Here is a 20,112-nt window from a genome sequence, read left to right on the forward strand (position 1 = left end):
TACTGCAAGACTAAAACAAAATAAAACTGTCAAAACTCACCTTTTCAGTGATAATGTCCAAACAGATCACTCTTGTAACAGAAAGACCGCAAATAGAAGCACAATCAACTTCTAACTGTTGGAGTGGAAAATTCCATTCTACACATGCAAACTGTTAATGTGTGTCCTTCCCCGCACGCAAATAACACGCTACAGTAAAAAATAGACCACAACTTATTTTATAGCTCAGAAATTCATACAAGACCAACTACCATTGTAACATATTCTGTAAGAAACATATTCTATACCTAACTTTCAGCTTTCGTTTTAAAAAACAAAATCGCAGATTTATAACTAAATTTTTATATGGCGTAGTGATTTTAAGTTACTACTTTTGGTGAGGTAGTGACCTTGACCCTGAGGCTTTCCGTTTAGATCAAAACACACAATCGTATTGGTTTTGGGTATGCGGAAAATGGAGTTACAACGGTGATGAAATATTTTGCATGATGTTTTATTACGGTTATGATTATTCTGTGAGCACACCAATCCTTAGGTGTATAAAGTTACAACTTAAAATACAATTAGTGGTAACTGTAGACTTTTCAGTGGACTACAACCTTTTTAAGGGAATGCGATGTAGTCAACCATTTATCATGTCCCAGATCAAGCCACCATTTTTCCACAAATTTGCAGAATTTTTGCCAAATTCTGAATAGAGTATTCACATCAAAGATTTAGTTTTATCTGTATTATTTCTGTCATCATTTTATTTCAAATTAAAACCAACATCACCATTCAAAACCGTAGTTTATTGACTGAGTATATTTAGTGGGGTACCCCCACAGTACCCAGTTTCTGAGACAGACCCATAACTCTTCTTTAATAGAAACTTGAGTGCAAAACTGTTCATGACAACTGCAGTCCTAAAGTTAGCAAGTCAACTGTAGGCCTCAGCCATAAAAGCATTACTCTAAGGTGGTGTTTACATTAGACCATATCCATCTCGTTTTCGTCGCGGATGCACTGTCCGTTCACATTAAAACGCCGGGAAACAACTCCACAGGCGGAACAACTTGAATCCGCCAGGGCCCACGTATTCAACCCAGTTCGTATCTGATCCGGTGCTGTGTAAACATTGAGATACGAGGAAACGCAGTGCTGAGCTCTAGCTGACGTCGTCATTGGACAACGTCACTGTGACATCCACCTTCCTGATTCGCTGGTGTTGTTCATGCCACGTTGGTCATGTGACGCGACTGCTGAAAAACGGTGCAGACTTCACTTCCTGCTATTGTTTCCGCCTTGTATCACCTTTTTGTTTTTCATTAGAGAGTATAAAAGTATGAATATAATGCTTTGTCATTCTTAATGTTGTTCATGGTAAGATGCAAATACTGCCCATTGTGTAGTTATGATTGTCTTTAGGCTTGCCATCCTTCCACTTGCAAGTGGTGAGTGACTTGCGCATGCCCGATATGCACTGGGATCACACACACAGCGGCTCAGTCCCGAATCACTGCTCGTGCGCTTCACTTGCGCGCTCTGTGAGCTGCGTAGGGCCGGAGTGCGCACCCTCCAGAGGGCACTCGCTGTTCAGGGCGGAGTGATTTGGAGCGCAGCCGCTGAGGAGGAAGCGCTGAGCCGCACTGACACATTTCAACTTGCGTGCCGTCTAATTAGTCATGTGATTAGCGTATCTGTGTATTGGCGTTGCTGTGTGCACGCGAATCGTTTTAAAAATGTTAATCTGATGATCCGCTGATACGGTCTAATGTAAACACCACCTAAGTGTCCAGAGCGTCTTCCAAGTGTGACTTTCAGCTGTCCATATGGGGCCGTCCTCCACAGGAGCGATGTGATGAGACTCCAACCAGACACAGGGCATCAGGATGGATCAGGCAGGTCCGAGGGGCAGAAGAGGTCAGCATCTCGATCTCAGGATTGATGTAACTCAGAGGAACAGATTTTTTTTTGGGGGGGGGGGACGACAACACAGGTTGTTAGGTATGCCCAATGTCACCTGAATAAGTAGGAACAGAATACATTTTGCGCTGAGTACAAGCAGGGATTTCGGCAAAACTAACTATGACCGCATAACTAAAAGCGAGAGCCAGAAGGTAACACAGGCATGAGGGAGCCCCGGGACATAAAACAGCCAGCCACTACACCGTCAACAAACTTGAGTGAGCATGCGAGTGGGGGACTGACAGCATCCCTACATCCCAGTTTACTAAAACACCATGTCTGAGGACCCTCCAGGTCTACACCTTTACCTCAAAAAATACCATTAACAAAAGGCTTGACTAAACAGATATGTTTTCAGCCTCGACTTAAACGCCGAGACGGTGTCTGATTCCTGAACACTATTTGGAAGGCTGTTCCATAACTGTGTGACTTTGTAAGAAAAGGCTCTGCCCCCTGATGTAGCCTTCACTATACTGTACGAGGTACCAGCAGATAGCCTGCACCTTTTGATCCAAATAGGCATGGCGGGTCATAAAGGACCAGAAGTTCGCTCAGGTACTATGGTGTGAGACCATTCAGGTCAATAGTAGTATTTTATAATCAATACGAAATTTGATTGGGAGCCAATGCAGTGTGGATAAGACGGGTGATGTGGTCATATTTTCTAGTTCTAGTAAGGACTCTTGCTGCTGCATTTTGAACTAACTGGAGCTTGTTTATGCACTTATTGGAACATCCAGACAGTAAGGCATTACAATAATCCAACCTGGAGGTAACAAAAGCATGAACTAGTTTTTCTGCATTGTGTAGTGACATTACATTTCTTATCTTAGCAATATTTCTGAGCTGAAAGAAAGCTATCCGGGTAATGTTATCAATGTGAGTTTCGAATGAAAGACTGGGGTCAATAATCACTCCGAGGTCTTTTACTGCTGCACGTGAAGAAACAGAAAGGCCATCCAGAGTTACTCTCATCTCATCTCATTATCTCTAGCCGCTTTATCCTGTTCTACAGGGTCGCAGGCAAGCTGGAGCCTATCCCAGCTGACTACGGGCGAAAGGCGGGGTACACCCTGGACAAGTCGCCAGGTCATCACAGGGCTGACACATAGACACAGACAACCATTCCCACTCACATTCACACCCACGGTCAATTTAGAGTCACCAGTTAACCTAACCTGCATGTCTTTGGACTGTGGGGGAAACCGGAGTACCCGGAGAACATGCAAACTCCGCACAGAAAGGCCCTTGTCGGCCACGGGGCTCAAACCCGGACCTTCTTGCTGTGAGGCGACAGCGCTAACCACTACACCACCGTGCCGCCCCCAGAGTTACTATGTAATCAGAAAACTTACTTCAAGCTGCATGTGGTTCTAGTACAAGTACTTCAGTCTTGTCAGAGTTGAGCAGAAGGAAGTAAGGCCCCGGTCACACCGCCCGAACTTTGCTGGAGCGTTCCTTGAACGGTAGGGAGGGGGGGCCGAATTTCGACAACGCTCGTCACCGTGCACAAAATGGGAAAAAAAATCGAAAACATGGGCGTTGGCTTAGCGGTCGCTGAAGCCGGTGTTGCTTTAGCGGTGACGCGAGTGTTGGTATAGCGGCGTTCTGCGCATGCGGGCTTTGGCTCGGCGGGGGTATAAAGTTGGTTTAGCGGCATGCCGCTTGTGACTACGGAGCTGAACGGATCGTTTTGATACAAGTTCTGATAGATTTTTGATAGAAGCTACACCATCAGCTTGTCATACAGTCCATGTTCAGGCCTTCTCAGTATCCACTGTCTGACCCACACAACTCTGTCTCTCCTTCTTCTCTCTCTTCTCCTTTTTTTTTCTAGTTAAAATTCTTATTACTGTTCTGTTGTCTGTATAGCTTTTCCCCTTTTTTCACTGTTGTTTAGTTGATCTTATCATATTTTTATCTATAAAAATGTTTGTTATTAATATTATTTATATTACTTTATACTCTTTTATAATCATTCATATTACTTTATTTTTTGTTTATTGTTTGCTGTCAGTCAGATTATTTCTATTTTCATTGTTTTTGCTGTCTTTTCCTTAATGTTATTATTATTTGCTATTATATTATCTTTATCATTATTTAATCATCATTTGATATTTACTATTAATACATTTTACTTTATAATTGTTATCCATAGGTACTAGTCATACTTTTTGAAATCAAATTTTATAATGAAATTCCAGTCTAGTCTATACAATGCATTTTCATTGTCTACTAGTCTAGTCAATTTAAGTCAATTTATTATTATTATTATTTTACTATTGTGGTTGTTATTATTATTATTTTCACCATTTACATAGTACAGTGAGTCAATATTAAGTCAAATCATAACGTTGCCATTGCTGTTTTACGTGTTTTAATGGGACCACAATGGAAATAAGTGCTTGCGCTTTCTTGTGTAATCCTGATTTTAATGTATTTTGTACTTCATTTTACATTATGATCGAATAAAATCAAATCAAATTAAAAAATCTGTCAACAGCTTGTTGCAATCTGAGGAGGTTCTGATTCTGCTGCTGGACTAGTGCACCAATCATAGCAAGTCTCTCAGCATCCATGGTGATACAGTTTTACTGTAACTTTGAGCAAATTCGATATAGATGAGGTCTGAACTCAACGGCAGCTCGATTCCAAATGAGCTCCTGGTCCATTTCTCCCCGTATTTATAGCCAAATTCTGGTCCCGCTCCGACACCTCTATACCAACGCCAAACCAAAGTTCATCGCCGCCATGGATAGCTGCTTCAACGCCCGACACCGTTCCAGCAACCCCGTGTCCGCTCGTAAAACGCTTACAACGGCTCCACCGAAGTTTGTGCAACGTTTAATCGCCGCCCGGGCAACGCTGGCGAAGCAGCGGTGGTCCAGCGTTCAAGATTTCTGCGTTGGCCTAGCGGACCCAAGCGTCCACGAACTTGTGTCTAGCGGTGCCAAACTTTGACTGGGCGTTGGTGGAGCTGGGGTGAACTTTGCCGGGGCGGAAAATTGCCCCCTCCTCACCGCTCGCAATATTTTGTGCAGCTCAAAACTTTCGGAGCGGTAGGAGGGCCCCTCGAGAAACATCAGCGGTGGCAGAGCGTATACGGCGTTGCTTTAACGGGGGCCAACTTTTGTTAAACGGTGGTGAACGGTTACGAGCGGTGATTAATTTTTTTCACCGCTCCAGGAACGCTCCAGCAAAGTTCGGGCGGTGTGACCGGGGCCTTAATAAGCATCCAGTGTCTAATGTCCTTTACACATTCCTCAGTTCTATTAAGCTGGTGTCTCATCTGCTTTTGCAGAAACATACAACCGTGTATCATCAACATAACAGTGGAAACTAATACAATGTTTACGAATATCATCACCCAGAGGTAGCATATATAAAGAAAAAAAAAAGCAATGGACCCAAGACAGAACCTTGTGGAACACCAAACTTTACCTCAATGCGTCTAGAAAAATCACCATTTACATCAACATACTGATAGCGATCAGTTAAATAAGACTTGAGCCAGGAGAGGGCCGTTCCCTTAACTCCCACAACATTTTCTAGTCTATCCAGAAGAATGGAATGATCAATGGTATCAAATGCTGCACTAAGGTCAAGCAACACAAGCACCGAGACACAGCCCTGACCAGAAGCCAACAGTAGGTTGTTTACTACTTTAACCAGAGCTGTCTCTGTGCTATGATGAGGTCTAAATCCTGACTGATACATTTCATGGATGTTATTCCTATGTAAATATGAGCATAACTGCTGTGCCACAGCTTTTTCAAGGATCTTGGAGATAAACGGGAGGTTTGATATTGGCCGATAATTGGACAGCTGACAGGGATCAAGGTCAGGTTTTTATTAAATCAGGGGTTTGATAACTGCTAGTTTAAAGAATTTGGGTACATAGCCAATCCTAAGAGAATAATTTATAATTTTTAGAAGTGGTTCAATTACTTCAGGTATTATCTGTTTGAATAGTTGTGTAGATAAGGGATCTAGTACACAAGTTGAGGATTTTGATGCAGAGATTAATGAAAGTAATTCAATTTCTCTAATGGGAGTAAAACATTCTAATTGCTGATCTGATACAGTTATATTGTTGACTACAGGGTCACTTAAATTGTCTGACCTTATATTAGTAGTTTGAATTCTAATTGCTGATCTGTGGGTATGCAGCCTCATACACAAGCTGCAATGCACTGTCTGTTCTGACATGTTTCTATCATAGTCAGCATTAACTTTTTTAGCAATCTGTGCTACAGTAGCTCTTCTGTGGGATTGGACCAGACAGGCTAACCTTCTCTCCCCATGAACATCAGTAAGCCTTGGGTGTCCATGACCCTGTCATCGGTTCACTGATTGTCCATCCTTTGTCATTCCTTTGACCACTTTTGGTAGGTACTAACCACTGCATACAGGGAACACCCCACAAGACCTGATGTTTTGGAGATGCTGAGACACAGGTGGGGTTTACATTAGACCGTATCAGCGGATCATCAGATTAACGTTTTTAAAACGATTAGTGTGCACACAGCAACACCAATACACGATTCGCGTGCACATAGCAACGCCAATACACGGATACGCTCGGCTCCACAGGCATCCTGCGCTCCAAATCACTCCGCCCTGAACAGCGAGTGCCCTCTGGAGGGTGCGCACTCCGGCCCTGCGCAGCTCACAGAGCGCGCGAGTATAGCGCACGAGCAGTGATTCGGGACTGAGCCGCTGTGTGTGTGATCCCAGCGCACATCACTTACCACTTGCAAGTGGAAGGATGGCAAGCCTAAAGACAATCATAACTACACAATGGGCAGTATTTGCATCAGTATTTGCAGTATGTTCATACTTTTATACTCTTTAATGAAAGGTGATACAAGGCGGAAGTCCGCACCGTTTTTCAGCAGTCGCGTCACATGACCAACGCCAGCGAATCAGGAAGGTGGATGTCACAGTGACGTTGTCCAATGACAACGCCAGCTAGAGCTCAGCACAGCGTATCCGCGTATTCTCAATGTTTACACAGCACCGGACCAGACACGATCTAGATTGAATACGTGGACCCTGGCGGATTCCCGTTTCCCGGCGTTTTAATGTAAACGGACAGTGCATCCGCGAAGAAAACGAGACAGATACGGTCTAATGTAAACTTGGCCACAGTCAGCTAGCCATCACAATTTGGCCATCATCAAAGTCGTTCAGATCCTTATGCTTGCCCATTTTCTCTGCTTCCAACACATCAACTTGATGTGCAGATCTGATCAGGTACAGGAAACACTTGCTTGAGGTTACTGCTGCCAAAGGAGGTTTGACCAGTTTTTTTTTTTTTAATTATAATTTTTTTTTATTAAATAAGATTACTAAAGCTGCTCTTTACCCTCTAGCAGCTTCCAGGGAAGTATAAAAGGCCCTCTCCCTTTTCACAGGTCAATATTCTCGTCTTAAAGACATGCTACTGACGGCTCTCTCTTTTCTCCCAGAAAGCAGCAGAGACGATGCCGCTGTGCCAAGCCTGAGACAGCTCCCAGCCAGGGCTCCACTCCAACAAACAGAGCTCCAGTCCACCTACTGAGGGCAACCTTATATTAAAGAGCACTTACTTTTTTCCTAACTCCCTGGGTCAGTGGCTGTGTTCTGGCCACTGCAGTTGCTAAAAAAAAACAAAAACAAAACAAAACAAAAAAACTTAGAAGGTTAACTCAGACTGGAGCCTGAACCTTTGGAACCGGTCCCCTCAAGCCAGAGCCTCCCAAAGAGCTTCCTAAGATCTGACAGCTGCTACAGCCCCCAGACACAGGATGCCCTTATGCCCACTGCTCCTGAGCCAACAGCCCAAGTCCAGCTCCGAAGCAATGGCAGCCAAGCTGTGTCGTCCACTCCAACCTGGACACCAAGCTCCCTAGCATACGGGTCCAGCTGGAGGGCCACCCATTCAAAGCCCTCCTGGACTCCGGGAGCACAATGGCCCTAACCGTACGCTCCAGCACGGTTGAGGCAGGCGGCACTGTCAAGGTTACCCTACATGTAACGGGATGCATGAGAGGTGGCAACTACCAGGTTCTGGGTAAAGGGTGACAAAGGTGAGAGGGTATGACTTGTAGGAATTATGCCTGATCTATCTGTGCCTCTCCTGACAGGTTGGGACTGGCCCGGATTCCTGATCCAGCATGGCCTCCTGCGTGCCATACGGTGTAGCTAGCCTAGTGATCTGCTGATGGATCCTCACTAAAAAACAAAAAAGCCCCCAAAAAACACCCAAATGTACAGTTGTGGTCAGAAGTTTACATACAGTTACATCAATGTCATCTTGGATATGAATGTCATGGCAATATTTGGGCTTTCAATAATTTCTGTGAACTGTTCTGTGGCAGAATGTACAGCATCCATCTTTAATTAAAAACAAAACACCACACTAAAATTTGGTGCGCAAGTTTTAATTTTCTTTGGGTTTTCTGAAATCAACACGGAGTCAAAATTACACATACAGAGTCATAAATACAGCACACCTAATATTTGGGTAAAATGTCTCTTCGCAAGATTCACCTTGACCAAACATATATATATATATATTTTTTTACCATGAACAAGCTTCTGGCAGAATTCTGGCTGGATATTTCATGACTCTTCATGGTAGAATTGGTAGAGTTCAATTAAATTTGTTTTTTTTCTTGGCATGGACTTGACTTGCAGTGGTGCTTGAAAGTTTGTGAGCCCTTTAGAATTTTCTATATTTCTGCATAAATATGACCTAAAACATCATCAGATTTTCACACAAGTCCTAAAAGTAGATAAAGAGAACCCAGTTAAAAAAATGAGACAAAAATATAATACTTGGTCATTTATTTATTGAGAAAAATGATCCAATATTACATATCTGTGAGTGGCAAAAGTATGTGAACCTTTTGCTTTCAGTATCTGGTGTGACCCCCTTGTGCAGCAATAACTGCAACTAAACGTTTCCGGTAACTGTTGATCAGTCCTGCCCACCGGCTTGGAGGAATTTTAGCCCATTCCTCCATACAGAACAGCTTCAACTCTGGGATGTTGGTGGGTTTCCTCACATGAACTGCTCGCTTCAGGTCCTTCCACAACATTTTGATTGGATTAAGGTCAGAACTTTGACTTGGCCATTCCAAAACATTAACTTTATTCTTCTTTAACCATTCTTTAATAGAATGACTTGTGTGCTCAGGGTCATTGTCTTGCTGCATGACCCACCCTTCTCTTGAGATTCAGTTCATGGACAGATGTCCTGACATTTTCCTTTAGAAATCGCTGGTAGAATTCAGAATTTGTTATTTCATCAATGATGGCAAGCCGTCCTGGCCCAGATGCAACAAAACAAGCCCAAACCAAGACACTACCACCACCATGTTTCACAGATGGGATAAGGTTCTGATGTTGGAATGCAGTGTTTTCCTTTCTCCAAACATAACGCTTCTCATTTAAACCACAAAGTTCTATTTTGGTCTCATCCATCCACAAAACATTCTTCCAATAGCCTTCTGGCATGTCCACGTGATCTTTAGCAAACTGCAGATGAGCAGCAATGTTGTTTTTGGAGAGCAGTGGCTTTCTCCTTACAACCCTGCCATGCAGGGTGCGATTTGTCAAAAAAACAGAGGGGGGGGGGGGGAATGATTTTTTTTTTTTTAATTCAAATGAACATTAGATTTTTTAACTTGCCTAAATAGGCCCACAATATTACTTAGGATTGTATCTGCAGCAACGTTTTACTTTTAATTTTCACCATGTTGACTGTGATACTACACAGAAAGAAAAAAAAAAATGCAAAAAGTAGGCAGGCCCTTTTTCAGGTCCGTGGATTAATCTATCCCAATGTGGCAAAACATTTTCATCTGAACTTCAATCAAACACTCATTTCTGCAAATTTGTGCGCAGGAAAGGAGGCATTAACCTCTGTACCATTAACACCAATGAACAGTAGGCTATTCAACATGCAGAGTAGCATTCTGTTTCTTTTGTCCATGAGGATGTGGTTCCTTGCACTAAACCCACGCTCGTACTCAGCAGTTGGCACAGGGAGCGTGGAGACCGTGGTGAGCACTTTTTTCAAAGTCTCCCCTGTGACACCGTGACATTTCAACTCATGAAATTCTTTGAGGAGTGTGGGCATATTTGTGCCTGCTATAGCAAAAGGTTTTATGAATTGTCAGAAGTTTGTCGTCCCCATATAGCATCCGTTCATCTTCATTGGAAGGCCAGTTTGACAGGTTCAGCGCTGCCACCGCAGAAAAAATTCCCTCATCATCAAGCCTGCTCTGAATGTTGTCTACCAAGGAGATGAAAAAACGCTCACGAAAGGTCTCTGCCTTTTGTCGTTTTCCGTCACTTGGCTGAGACACATTAACCCCCTTGAATGTTTGCATACTGCCCAATTCCTCCTTCAGACATCTTATATTCACTCCATCGACCTTCCTCATAGACCTCAATGTCCGCATGGCAACGTCCACCTCAGTATTGGCAGTGACAGCTGTGGCATCTCTTCTCTGAAGAAAGAGGAACAAGGCCTGAAGAGTTTTGAGTGCGTCCTTCACTAATGCCATCTCCACCACAAAAAGCCACTGTATCATCTTAGAATGAATTCCCTGACATTTGGCCCAATCTTTGGAAGATCGTGATTTGTCTTCGGCCAGTGCTGCAAAGAGTTTGACCAGGGCTGGGTAGCTTTCCCAAAGGGCCGTCACAGATGTGCATGATGAGGATAGCCAGCGCACGTCAAATTCCCGTCCTATCCTGCAAGCTTGCATCTCCAAATTGGAGGCGGCAAGCTCTAGCTCTCGCATATTCTTTGGACTTTGAGAAAAAAAGGCATACAGGGAGTTAGTGAACATCTGAAAATGACTTGCATCTGTTATTTGTTTTACAGTGTCATGAACGGCAAGTTCTAGTTTGTGATTCATGCAGTGAATGACGATCAGGTTAGGGTTAATCTCCTCACGTAGGAGTGTGGCGACCCCTCTGTATCGACCCAACATAGCGCCAGCCCCATCCATCGCAAAACCAATTAGTCTGGAGCGCAACATGTCTTTTGAGATGCCCTGCTTCTCAAGGCACTGGAGCAGAGTGTTACATATCGCCGATCCAGTGCACGACTGTAATTCAGCAAATTGAAAGAAAAAATTGCAACACTCCCCTTCAAAGGGAATTCTGATGTAAATGATAAGACACGTTTTATTTGAAACGGTTGTGCTCTCATCAATGAGAATGCTGAACTTGTCGGGTGAGTTTTTAATAAAGTCCACTAGAAGCACTGACATTTTCTCTGCAATAAACACCAGCATATTCCGGCATGCCTTGTCAGAATGCAGCATGTTGCCAAGGTTAACACCGTTGAGTTGTTGCAGTTCGACCAGGTGTGGCTGCATTTTGAATGAGAGGTCAGTGTAGCAGATCATATAAGCTGTGCGAAAGCAGTACTCTGTAGTTTTTAAACACTGTTCATGATGCTTTCGCCACAGAGCTGCACTGTTCTCAGCTGCCTTCTCAATTGCGGTCTCTTGGCTTTTTTGTAAAATTTCAATGCATTTGATGTGGCTCTGACACTTTCCGTGCTTGCTAATCCTGTCATTTAATTTCTTTGTGGTTTTGGCTTTTATGCCATTAATGAAGCCAGAGTCGATATGAAGTCTCTCCTGTGTATGTGGCCCTAAATCTTTTATGTCGGAACAAGCTTGGCACTTGACTGACCCGTCTGTGCTGACAGCAAGCCACTCACGACCCTCTCTCCATTTAGCAAAGTGCGCCGGCTCAATGCACCCTCCTACCACGTGTCTCAGATGAGTCGCTAGCAAGTAGGTCTACCTCGGAGTTTCTTCCTTCATCGTGAGGCTGGGAGTCGACCTGTACATGAGCGCTAACCTCCATCGCAACATCATTTCTTGCGCCATCACTCTCGGGTGTTAATCTAGTTGTTCTTTTTGCGGGTCCTGTAAAATATGACGATATGCTGCTCTGAATGCGTTTCATTTTCTCGGCCCTGTTTTCACTACCGCTCTCGGCCAAGTTCCCACACTAAAATGTTACAATGTTTATGTTGTGTCTGGTGACGTTCAGAAACATTAAGTGTAGATGCGCCGTCTGTCAGAAGCCCTATGTATGGGCTGCATGTTTGAAGATCGTTAGATTTTTAAGTAGCATCAGTTAAGTTGCATTCATCGCTATCAAGGGGGTATAGTCCGTGTCCCCACCGGAGATAAAAATAATTTAGCAGAGGTAGGGATAGGAAAACCAGAAGGAGAGAAATCCATCCCATCCCCCCCTACAAATCGTACCCTGCCAATAATTGTGTTTTTGTTGAAAATAATTATTTCTTGAAAGAAAGAAAGCAAGAAAGCACAACTTTATTCATCACACACTTGTGAAATTTCCTCTCTGCATTTAACCCATCTGAAGCAGTGAACACACACATGAGCGCACACACATACCCAGAGCAGTGGGTAGCCATGCTAACAGCACCCAGGGAGCAGTTGGGAGTTAGGTGCCTCGCTCAAGGGCACCTCAGCCCAAGGCCATCCCATATTAACCTAACCGCATGCGGTATTTGTTTTTCTGTGACTAAATTTATTTCAATTAAAGGCTGGATTTTTCTTATTTTTTCAGTGTGAGATGAAGGAACTTCACCAAAAGGTGGATTTTTTTTCTAATCCTTTTTTTTTTTTTTAAATAATTTTTACAAGGGATGCTAATAATTATGGAGGACACTGTAGACTGTAATGTACAAAGATAAAGTTTTAAGACGTATTAAAACAATACACTGTCCCGAGCATTACAGATTGCATATATGTCAATAAATAAGTAGATCTCAATATAACAATAATCCAAATACTGCTGTTTATTTAAATGTTAATGCATAAAACACACCTCCTTTAATTCTATGGGAAAAATCTGGCAACCCAAAGCATCAGCAGAGATACTTGCACAGTCCTAAAGCCCGCATGGTTACAGCCCAGAGAACAAAAATACTCTAGGTCATGAGAACTGAACCCTGAACCCCTCCACAGAATAGCCGAATTTATGGCATCTTTATTTACTGGAACTGTTTGTTATTCATCTAAGAGCCGAAATATTTGAATCCAAAATGCAATAGTGTGCCACACTTATCAATAGATTATTTGCGGGTCCTGTAAAATATGACAATATGCTGTTCTGAATGCACTTCATTTTCTTGGCCCTGTTTTCACTACCGCTCTCGGCCAAGTTCCCACACTAAAACATTACAATGTTTATGTTGTGTCTGGTGACGTTCAGAGACATTAAGTGTAGATGCGCAGTCTGTCAGTAGCCCTATGTATGAGCTGCATGTTTGAAGATCGTTAGATTTTAAGTAGCATCAATTAAGTTGCATTCATTGCTATCAAGGGGGGGATAGTCCGTGCCCCCACCAGAGATAAAAATAATTTAGCAGAGGTATGGATACGAAAACCAGAAGGAGAGAAATCCCTCCCATCCCCCCCCCCTACAAATCGCACCCTACTGCCATGCACACCATTGTTGTTCAGTGTTCTCCTGATGGTGGACTCATGAACATTAGCCAATGTGAGAGAGGCCTTCAGTTGCTTAGAAGTTACCCTCGGGACCTTTGTGACCTTGCTGACTATTACACGCCTTGCCCTTGGAGTGATCTTCGTTGGTCGACCATCTTGGGGAGGGTAACAGTGTTCTTGAATTTCCTCCATTTGTACACAATCTGTCTGACTGTGGATTGGTGAAGTCCAAACTCGTTAGAGATGGTTTTGTAACCTTTTCCAGCCTGATGAGCATCAAAAACGCTTTTTCTGAGGTCCTCAGAAATCTCCTTTGTTCGTGCCATGATACACTTCCACAAATATGTGCTGTGAAGATCAGACTTTGATAGATCCCTGTTATTTAAATAAAACAGGGTGCCCGCTCACACCTGATCGTCATCCCATTGATTGTAAACACCTGACTCTAATTTCACTTTCAAATTAATTGCTAATCCTAGAGGTTCACATACTTTTGCCACTCACAGATATTTAATATTTGATCATTGTCCTCAATAAATAAATGACCAAGTATAATATTTTTCTCTCATTTGTTTAACTGGGTTCTCTTTATCTACTTTTAAGACTTGTGTGAAAATCTAATGTTGTTTTAGGTCATATTTCTGCAATATCGAAAATTCTAAAGAGTTCACAAACTTTCAAGCACCACTGTATAAGCACAGTCCATATACAGTGGTGCTTGAAAGTTTGTGAACCCTTTAGAATTTTCTATATTTCTGCAGAAATATGACCTAAATCATCATCAGATTTTCACACAAGTCCTAAAAGTAGATAAAGAGAACCCCGTTAAACAAATGAGACAAAAATATTATACTTGGTCATTTCTTTATTGAGGAAAATGATCCAATATTACATATCTGTGAGTGGCAAAAGTATGTGAACCTCTAGGATTAGCAGTTAATTTGAAGGTGAAATTAGAGTCAGGTGTTTTCCATCAATGGGATGACAATCAGGTGTGAGTGGGCACCCTCTTTTATTTAAAGAACAGGGATCTATAAAAGTCTGACCTTCACAACACATGTTTGTGGAAGTGTATCATGGCATGAACAAAGGAGATTTCTGAGGACCTCAGAAAAAGCGTTGTTGATGCTCATCAGGCTGGAAAAGGTTACAAAACCATCTCTAAAGAGTTTGGACTCCACCAATCCACAGTTAGACAGATTGTGTACAAATTGAGGAGATTCAAGACCATTGTTACCCTTCCTAGGAGTGGTTGACCAACAAAGATCACTCCAAGAGCAAGGCGTGTAATAGTCGGCGAGGTCACAAAGGACCCCAGGGTAACTTCTAAGCAACTGAAGGCCTCTCTCACATTGGCTAATGTTAATATTTGTGAGTCCACCATCAGGAGAACACTGAACAACAAATGGTGTGCATGGCAGGGTTGTAAGGAGAAAGCCAGTGCTCTCCAAAAAGAACATTGCTGCTCGTCTGCAGTTTGCTAAACAACACGTGGACAAGCCAGGAGGCTATTGGAAAAATTTTGTGGACGGATGAGAACAAAATAGAACTTTTTGGTTTAAATGAGAAGCATTATGTTTGGAGAAAGGAAAACACTGCATTCCAACATAAGAACCTTATCCCATCTGTGAAACATAGTGGTGGTAGTGTCATGGTTTGGGCCTGTTTTGCTGCATCTGGGCCAGGACGGCTTGCCATCATTGATGGAACAATGAATTCTGAATTATACCAGCGAATTCTAAAGGAAAATGTCAGGACATCTGTCCATGAACTGAATCTCAAGAGAAGGTGGGTCATGCAGCAAGACAACAACCCTAAGCACACAAGTCGCTCTCCTAAAGAATGGTTAAAGAAGAATAAAGTTAATGTTTTGGAATGGCCAAGTCAAAGTCCTGACCTTAATCCGATGGAAATGTTGTGGAAGGACCTGAAGCGAGCAGTTCATGTGAGGAAACCCACCAACATCCCAGAGTTGAAGCTGTTCTGTACGGAGGAATGGGCTAAAATTCCTCCAAGCCGGTGTGCAGGACTGATCAACAGTTACCGCAAACGTTTAGTTGCAGTTATTGCTGCACAAGGGGGTCAGACCAGCTACTGAAAGCAAAGGTTCACATACTTTTGCCACTAACAGGTATGTAATATTGGATCATTTTCCTCAATAAATAAAATGACCAAGTATAATATTTTTGTCTCATTTGTTTAACTGGGTTCTCTTTATCTACTTTTAGGACTTGTGTGAAAATCTGATGATGTTTTAGGTAATATTTATGCAGAAATATAGAAAATTCTAAAGGGTTCACAAACTTTCAAGCACTACTGTATTTTCAATAGGGTTGAAGTCAGGACTTGTTTTAAGCTTAATGTTAGCCTGCTTTATCCTCCACAACCAGCTCTGGTGCGCGTTTGGGTTCATTGTCCTGTTGTAACTCCCAATTCCCAAGACGTGCTCAAGTCTCTGATGGTTTATGCTGAAGAATTCTGAGGTAGTCCTCCTTCATTATTCCAACCACTTTGTGCAATGAACCAGTTCCACTGTCAGCAAAACAGCCCCAGAGCATGATGATCCTACCACCACCAACGCCTTGTACAATGCCCCTCTATACATGGTGGTCATTGCGGCCAAACAGCTCAATCTGACCAGACAGCTATCCTCCAGAAGTCTTTTTCTTTGTCCATGTGGTCAGCTTCAAACTTTAATTAAGCTTGAAGGTGTCAATTTTGGACCAGGGGTTATTTCTTGGATAGCAGCCTCTTAGTTCATGGTGGTCAGAACTGTAGACAGTGATCCATCAGCTTCCAGTTCATGCCAGGGTTGTGTCGTGGTTGTTCCCAGGTTGTTCCTGACCATCCAAACCAATTTTCTTTCAGCTGAGGGTGACAGTTTGGGTTTTCTTGAAGCAAAGTGGCTTGGCAAAGTGACTACACCTCACAATAATTTGCATACAATTGTTTGAACTGATCTTGGAATTTGCAGTTGTTTAGAAATGGCTCCAAGAGACATTCCGGAGTTGTGTACATCTGCAATCCTCTTTCTCAGATCTGCACTGAGCTCCTTGGACTTTCCCATTTTACTGTGTGTTGGTCAAGCCAATGAGTGCTGTAAACAAACCCTTTTTATGAAGGCACAGAAAAGCTACCAGCTGTAGTCAATCATGATCACTAACAGGAAGTTAAGAGACCTCGGCCTTGGCAAGATAAGAGACATTTTGGAAGTTTCAGCACCTCTGAATTAATAATTAAGTGAGCACATGTAAATTTTTGACCCTGTATGTATAATTTTGACCCCGTGTTGATTTCAGAAAACCCAAAGAAAATTAAAACTTGTGCACCAACCAAATTCTATTGCTGTTTTTTTAAAGATATATGCTGTACATTCTGCTACAGAAAAAGAACAGCTCAAAGAAATTACTGAAAGCCCAAATATTGCCATGACATGAATGTCACTGTATGTAAACTTCTGACCACAATTGTAGCTATACACCTTGCCCATACACATCCCTTAGGAGGCCACCGAGCCACCTGAAACACCCTCAAAAAGCCCCGCAACCACTTCAACTGGCCCAGAATGGAGGTAGAGAACTTCTACACAGACTAACAGCAAAGACACACTGAACAGTAACCCAAGTTCAGGATTGATCTAGGGAGCCTGGAGCTGTGAGTCAGCAACATTACCCACTGTGCTACCCTTATCTAATTTAAATACATGAAGTTCATATTCAAATACTTTTGTCACCTTCCATTATTTACATGTAGCTTGGACTCTATGGAATGTGGTGCAGCACTAGATGGATTTTAGTGGACTGGTCTGCGTCAAAATTCCAGACCACTGATGATGGAAGATGACGGCGGGTGACTGCGTACACCATTCCCAACAACACATACGTTCTTGGTCATTATGGAATAGGTGAGTGGCAGAAAGGTTTAATCGGCAGGTTGTGAACAGTAGTTGGAGCTACTGTCTCCTTCTTCCCTTTCAGTGTCCTGCAGCAAATTGATAAGCATAATTCGCTCAATTAATTTAGTGAGCAGACTCCCAGGCATTTATAGCCTAAACTAATAAAGGATCGTATGTATGTATGTATGTATGTATGTAGAGTGCGATAATTTAAATTCAATTTCGTGCCTATTAGGTATTAAAAAAAAGAAAAAAAAAATCACCTTTGATTTGGTGATGCATTCTGTGCAGTCACAGGTAAAGAAGTATGAATCCTTCAGCCTCTCGTTCCTGTCCTCAGTGGAATATAGGAGGTCAATGTAACTATTGAAAATCTGTGAGGAAAAAGTGCGTTATTGTAGTATCATAAGACTTTGAATACATTTCTCATTGATTTAGACACCAACACACGTTTCGTAAATGTGCTTAAACATCACAGATATCATCAGGTACAAGTCATTTTCCATGACACTGGTTTGCTTATTTCAGTCTTCATGGTAGAGTTGACGTGTGCCTATTCTTTCTAATTAAACCCGGACATCAACCTTTGAACTGGGATCAAACTGAGAAAGAATTTAAGAAGCAGTTCTCATTCTCACCTCCTCTCCAGGGCTGATTTTCTGGACAGCATGAACCTCTGCTACTGTACCTTTATAAGTCACGATCACATTTGGATTACAGCTGTGGTTCATCAAAGCAACACTGAGATACAAAAATATATTAGTGGAAAAAGTCAATGGCAAAACCAACAACAAAATCCATTTAAATAATATGAATAGGTTGTAAGGGAGCTCATATCATCCTGCTCACTCTGGAAAGACTGCAGAGCCCAAATGAGACAATTCCTCATCTTCAATGGTAAAACCATTACAGTTCACCTGTAACAAAGGGTAAATGTGATTTCCCGAAGAGTGTGTATGCTTTTAGTGATACAGTACATTATGTTCATTATTATTTATGTATCGCTCATAGGACATTCTCACGCTTCAGACTTATTTGCTAAAATGGGTTACCAAATGCTGTATATTTATTCCAATGAGGCCCAAGTAAAGTCTTCGTGTGGGGGAAACACTATGCAGATGATGAGGAAACTGTTGATAAATGTACAGTGGTGCTTGAAAGTTTGTGAACCCTTTAGAATTTTTTTATATTTCTGCATAAATATGACCTAAAACATCATCAGATTTTCACACAAGTCCTAAAAGTAGACAAAGAGAACCCAGTTAAACAAATGAGACAAAAATATTATACCTGATAATTTATTTATTGAGGAAAATGATCCAATATTACATATCTGTGAGTAGCAAAAGTATGTGAACCTTTGCTTTCAGTATCTGGTGTGACCCGTGTAGGGGGGGCTGTCATGCCGTAGCCATAGTAACCAATTCCCTGCTTCACTTTATGAACCATCTTCTCCCTTCCACTGTACAGCATTGAACACAAAAATCCCTGTACTCGATGCCATGTTCTATCTCTGCCCATTCTTCTGTCTCCCTGTAATGGTATTGGATACAGAGATGATACCGGATGCCAAATACAGTGATGTCACAACTGTGCTTTAAACCCGCGGCAGAATCGAAATTCTCTCTCTCTCTGGCGGTGGGTTTCCCCGCGTGAAAGAGATGTCGTTGCATCTGTGCTACAGAAGAACAAAGAAAGAATGAGCTATGGATACCGGACCTTTAGCCAAAGTTCAATGTATTTGATCTTTGCATAGTTGTAATAATAACTGAACCGGTTAGTTACTGCAGCCCACGCAGTATTTTAAAGAGAAAAGGCGACCAGATCCCTTTTCCCTTTCGCAACGTCGACGAACTACAAACAAGATTCCTTCCAGATCATCGGACAACTGATGGGACACCGAAGATCTTCAGCTGATGAGCTTTAAAAGCAAAAGGAACAGAACCGTTTTCTCCCTGGACCTGCACTCCGCGCGGTCTTTGGATAACAGACGGCGCACTTTCAGTCGCCAAGCAAGAGCGATCTCAAGTAAGGCTGGCATCTGGGCAATTGTTAGATCTTAGCTGTGGCTAGTTAATGTGAAGTGTTGTTTATTTGAATTCATTCATGGTTTAAATGTACACATTTTGATTCACATGAAAGTCGGTCTTAGACCGCTTGTTGTTTGATTTGCTTTGTTTACTATCTGTATTTAGTTAGATCGTGCATGTGTTCTCTCTCTTTTTTAACTCCCCCCCCCCCCCCATCGCACTACATCCCTCAACATTGGGATTTCAGGAGTAGGTAAGGGTTGAGTAGAAGTTTGGGGTTTAAGGCCTAGCTGGACTAGTTTTAAGCTACAGATCATTTGTCTCTCCCTTGTGTGTTCTCCTTGTTGCCCATCCCCTTTTTGGCGAGGCCTAGCAAAAAAGCTCGCGCATTACATTCATATACCACATCTATCTCGCACGTGCACAGCCTCACTCCCCTCCTCCTTGCCGTGCGCCTGCGCGCGCCCTCTCTCCCTAGCTCCTTCTCATCTCGTTAGTGTGCAGCTGTGTACACACACACACACGCCTACATTCACACACACTCACTCTCTCTCACACACACACACACACACACACACACACGTGATTTCCCTCTCCCCATCCACTCACCCCTACACTGTAAACTTGTATATTGCCTATTACTTCTGATCGCTATTAGTGCCTTAGTTATCATATGCACTGCTGATTTCTTACTCTGTTTACTACTGGTTATTATTCTACTTATTACTGACTATTGCTCTAT

General features: G+C 42.5%; 1 protein-coding gene across 2 annotated transcripts in view; it reads right to left on the bottom strand.

The window, feature by feature from the left end:
• The window catches only part of smyd2a (SET and MYND domain containing 2a), an 88,387-nt gene that overhangs the window by 27,469 nt on the left and 40,806 nt on the right, over positions 1-20,112 (bottom strand). For both annotated transcript variants that reach the window (XM_060933531.1, XM_060933532.1), the window contains 3 exons: positions 18,190-18,257; positions 17,979-18,081; positions 17,604-17,714 (listed from right to left, as the gene is read on the bottom strand). In XM_060933531.1, the coding sequence (XP_060789514.1) occupies positions 17,604-17,714; positions 17,979-18,081; positions 18,190-18,257 (282 nt within the window). The remainder of the gene's footprint in view (positions 1-17,603; positions 17,715-17,978; positions 18,082-18,189; positions 18,258-20,112) is intronic.

Source organism: Neoarius graeffei, chromosome 11 (assembly GCF_027579695.1).
Source record: "Neoarius graeffei isolate fNeoGra1 chromosome 11, fNeoGra1.pri, whole genome shotgun sequence".
NCBI lineage: Eukaryota > Metazoa > Chordata > Actinopteri > Siluriformes > Ariidae > Neoarius > Neoarius graeffei.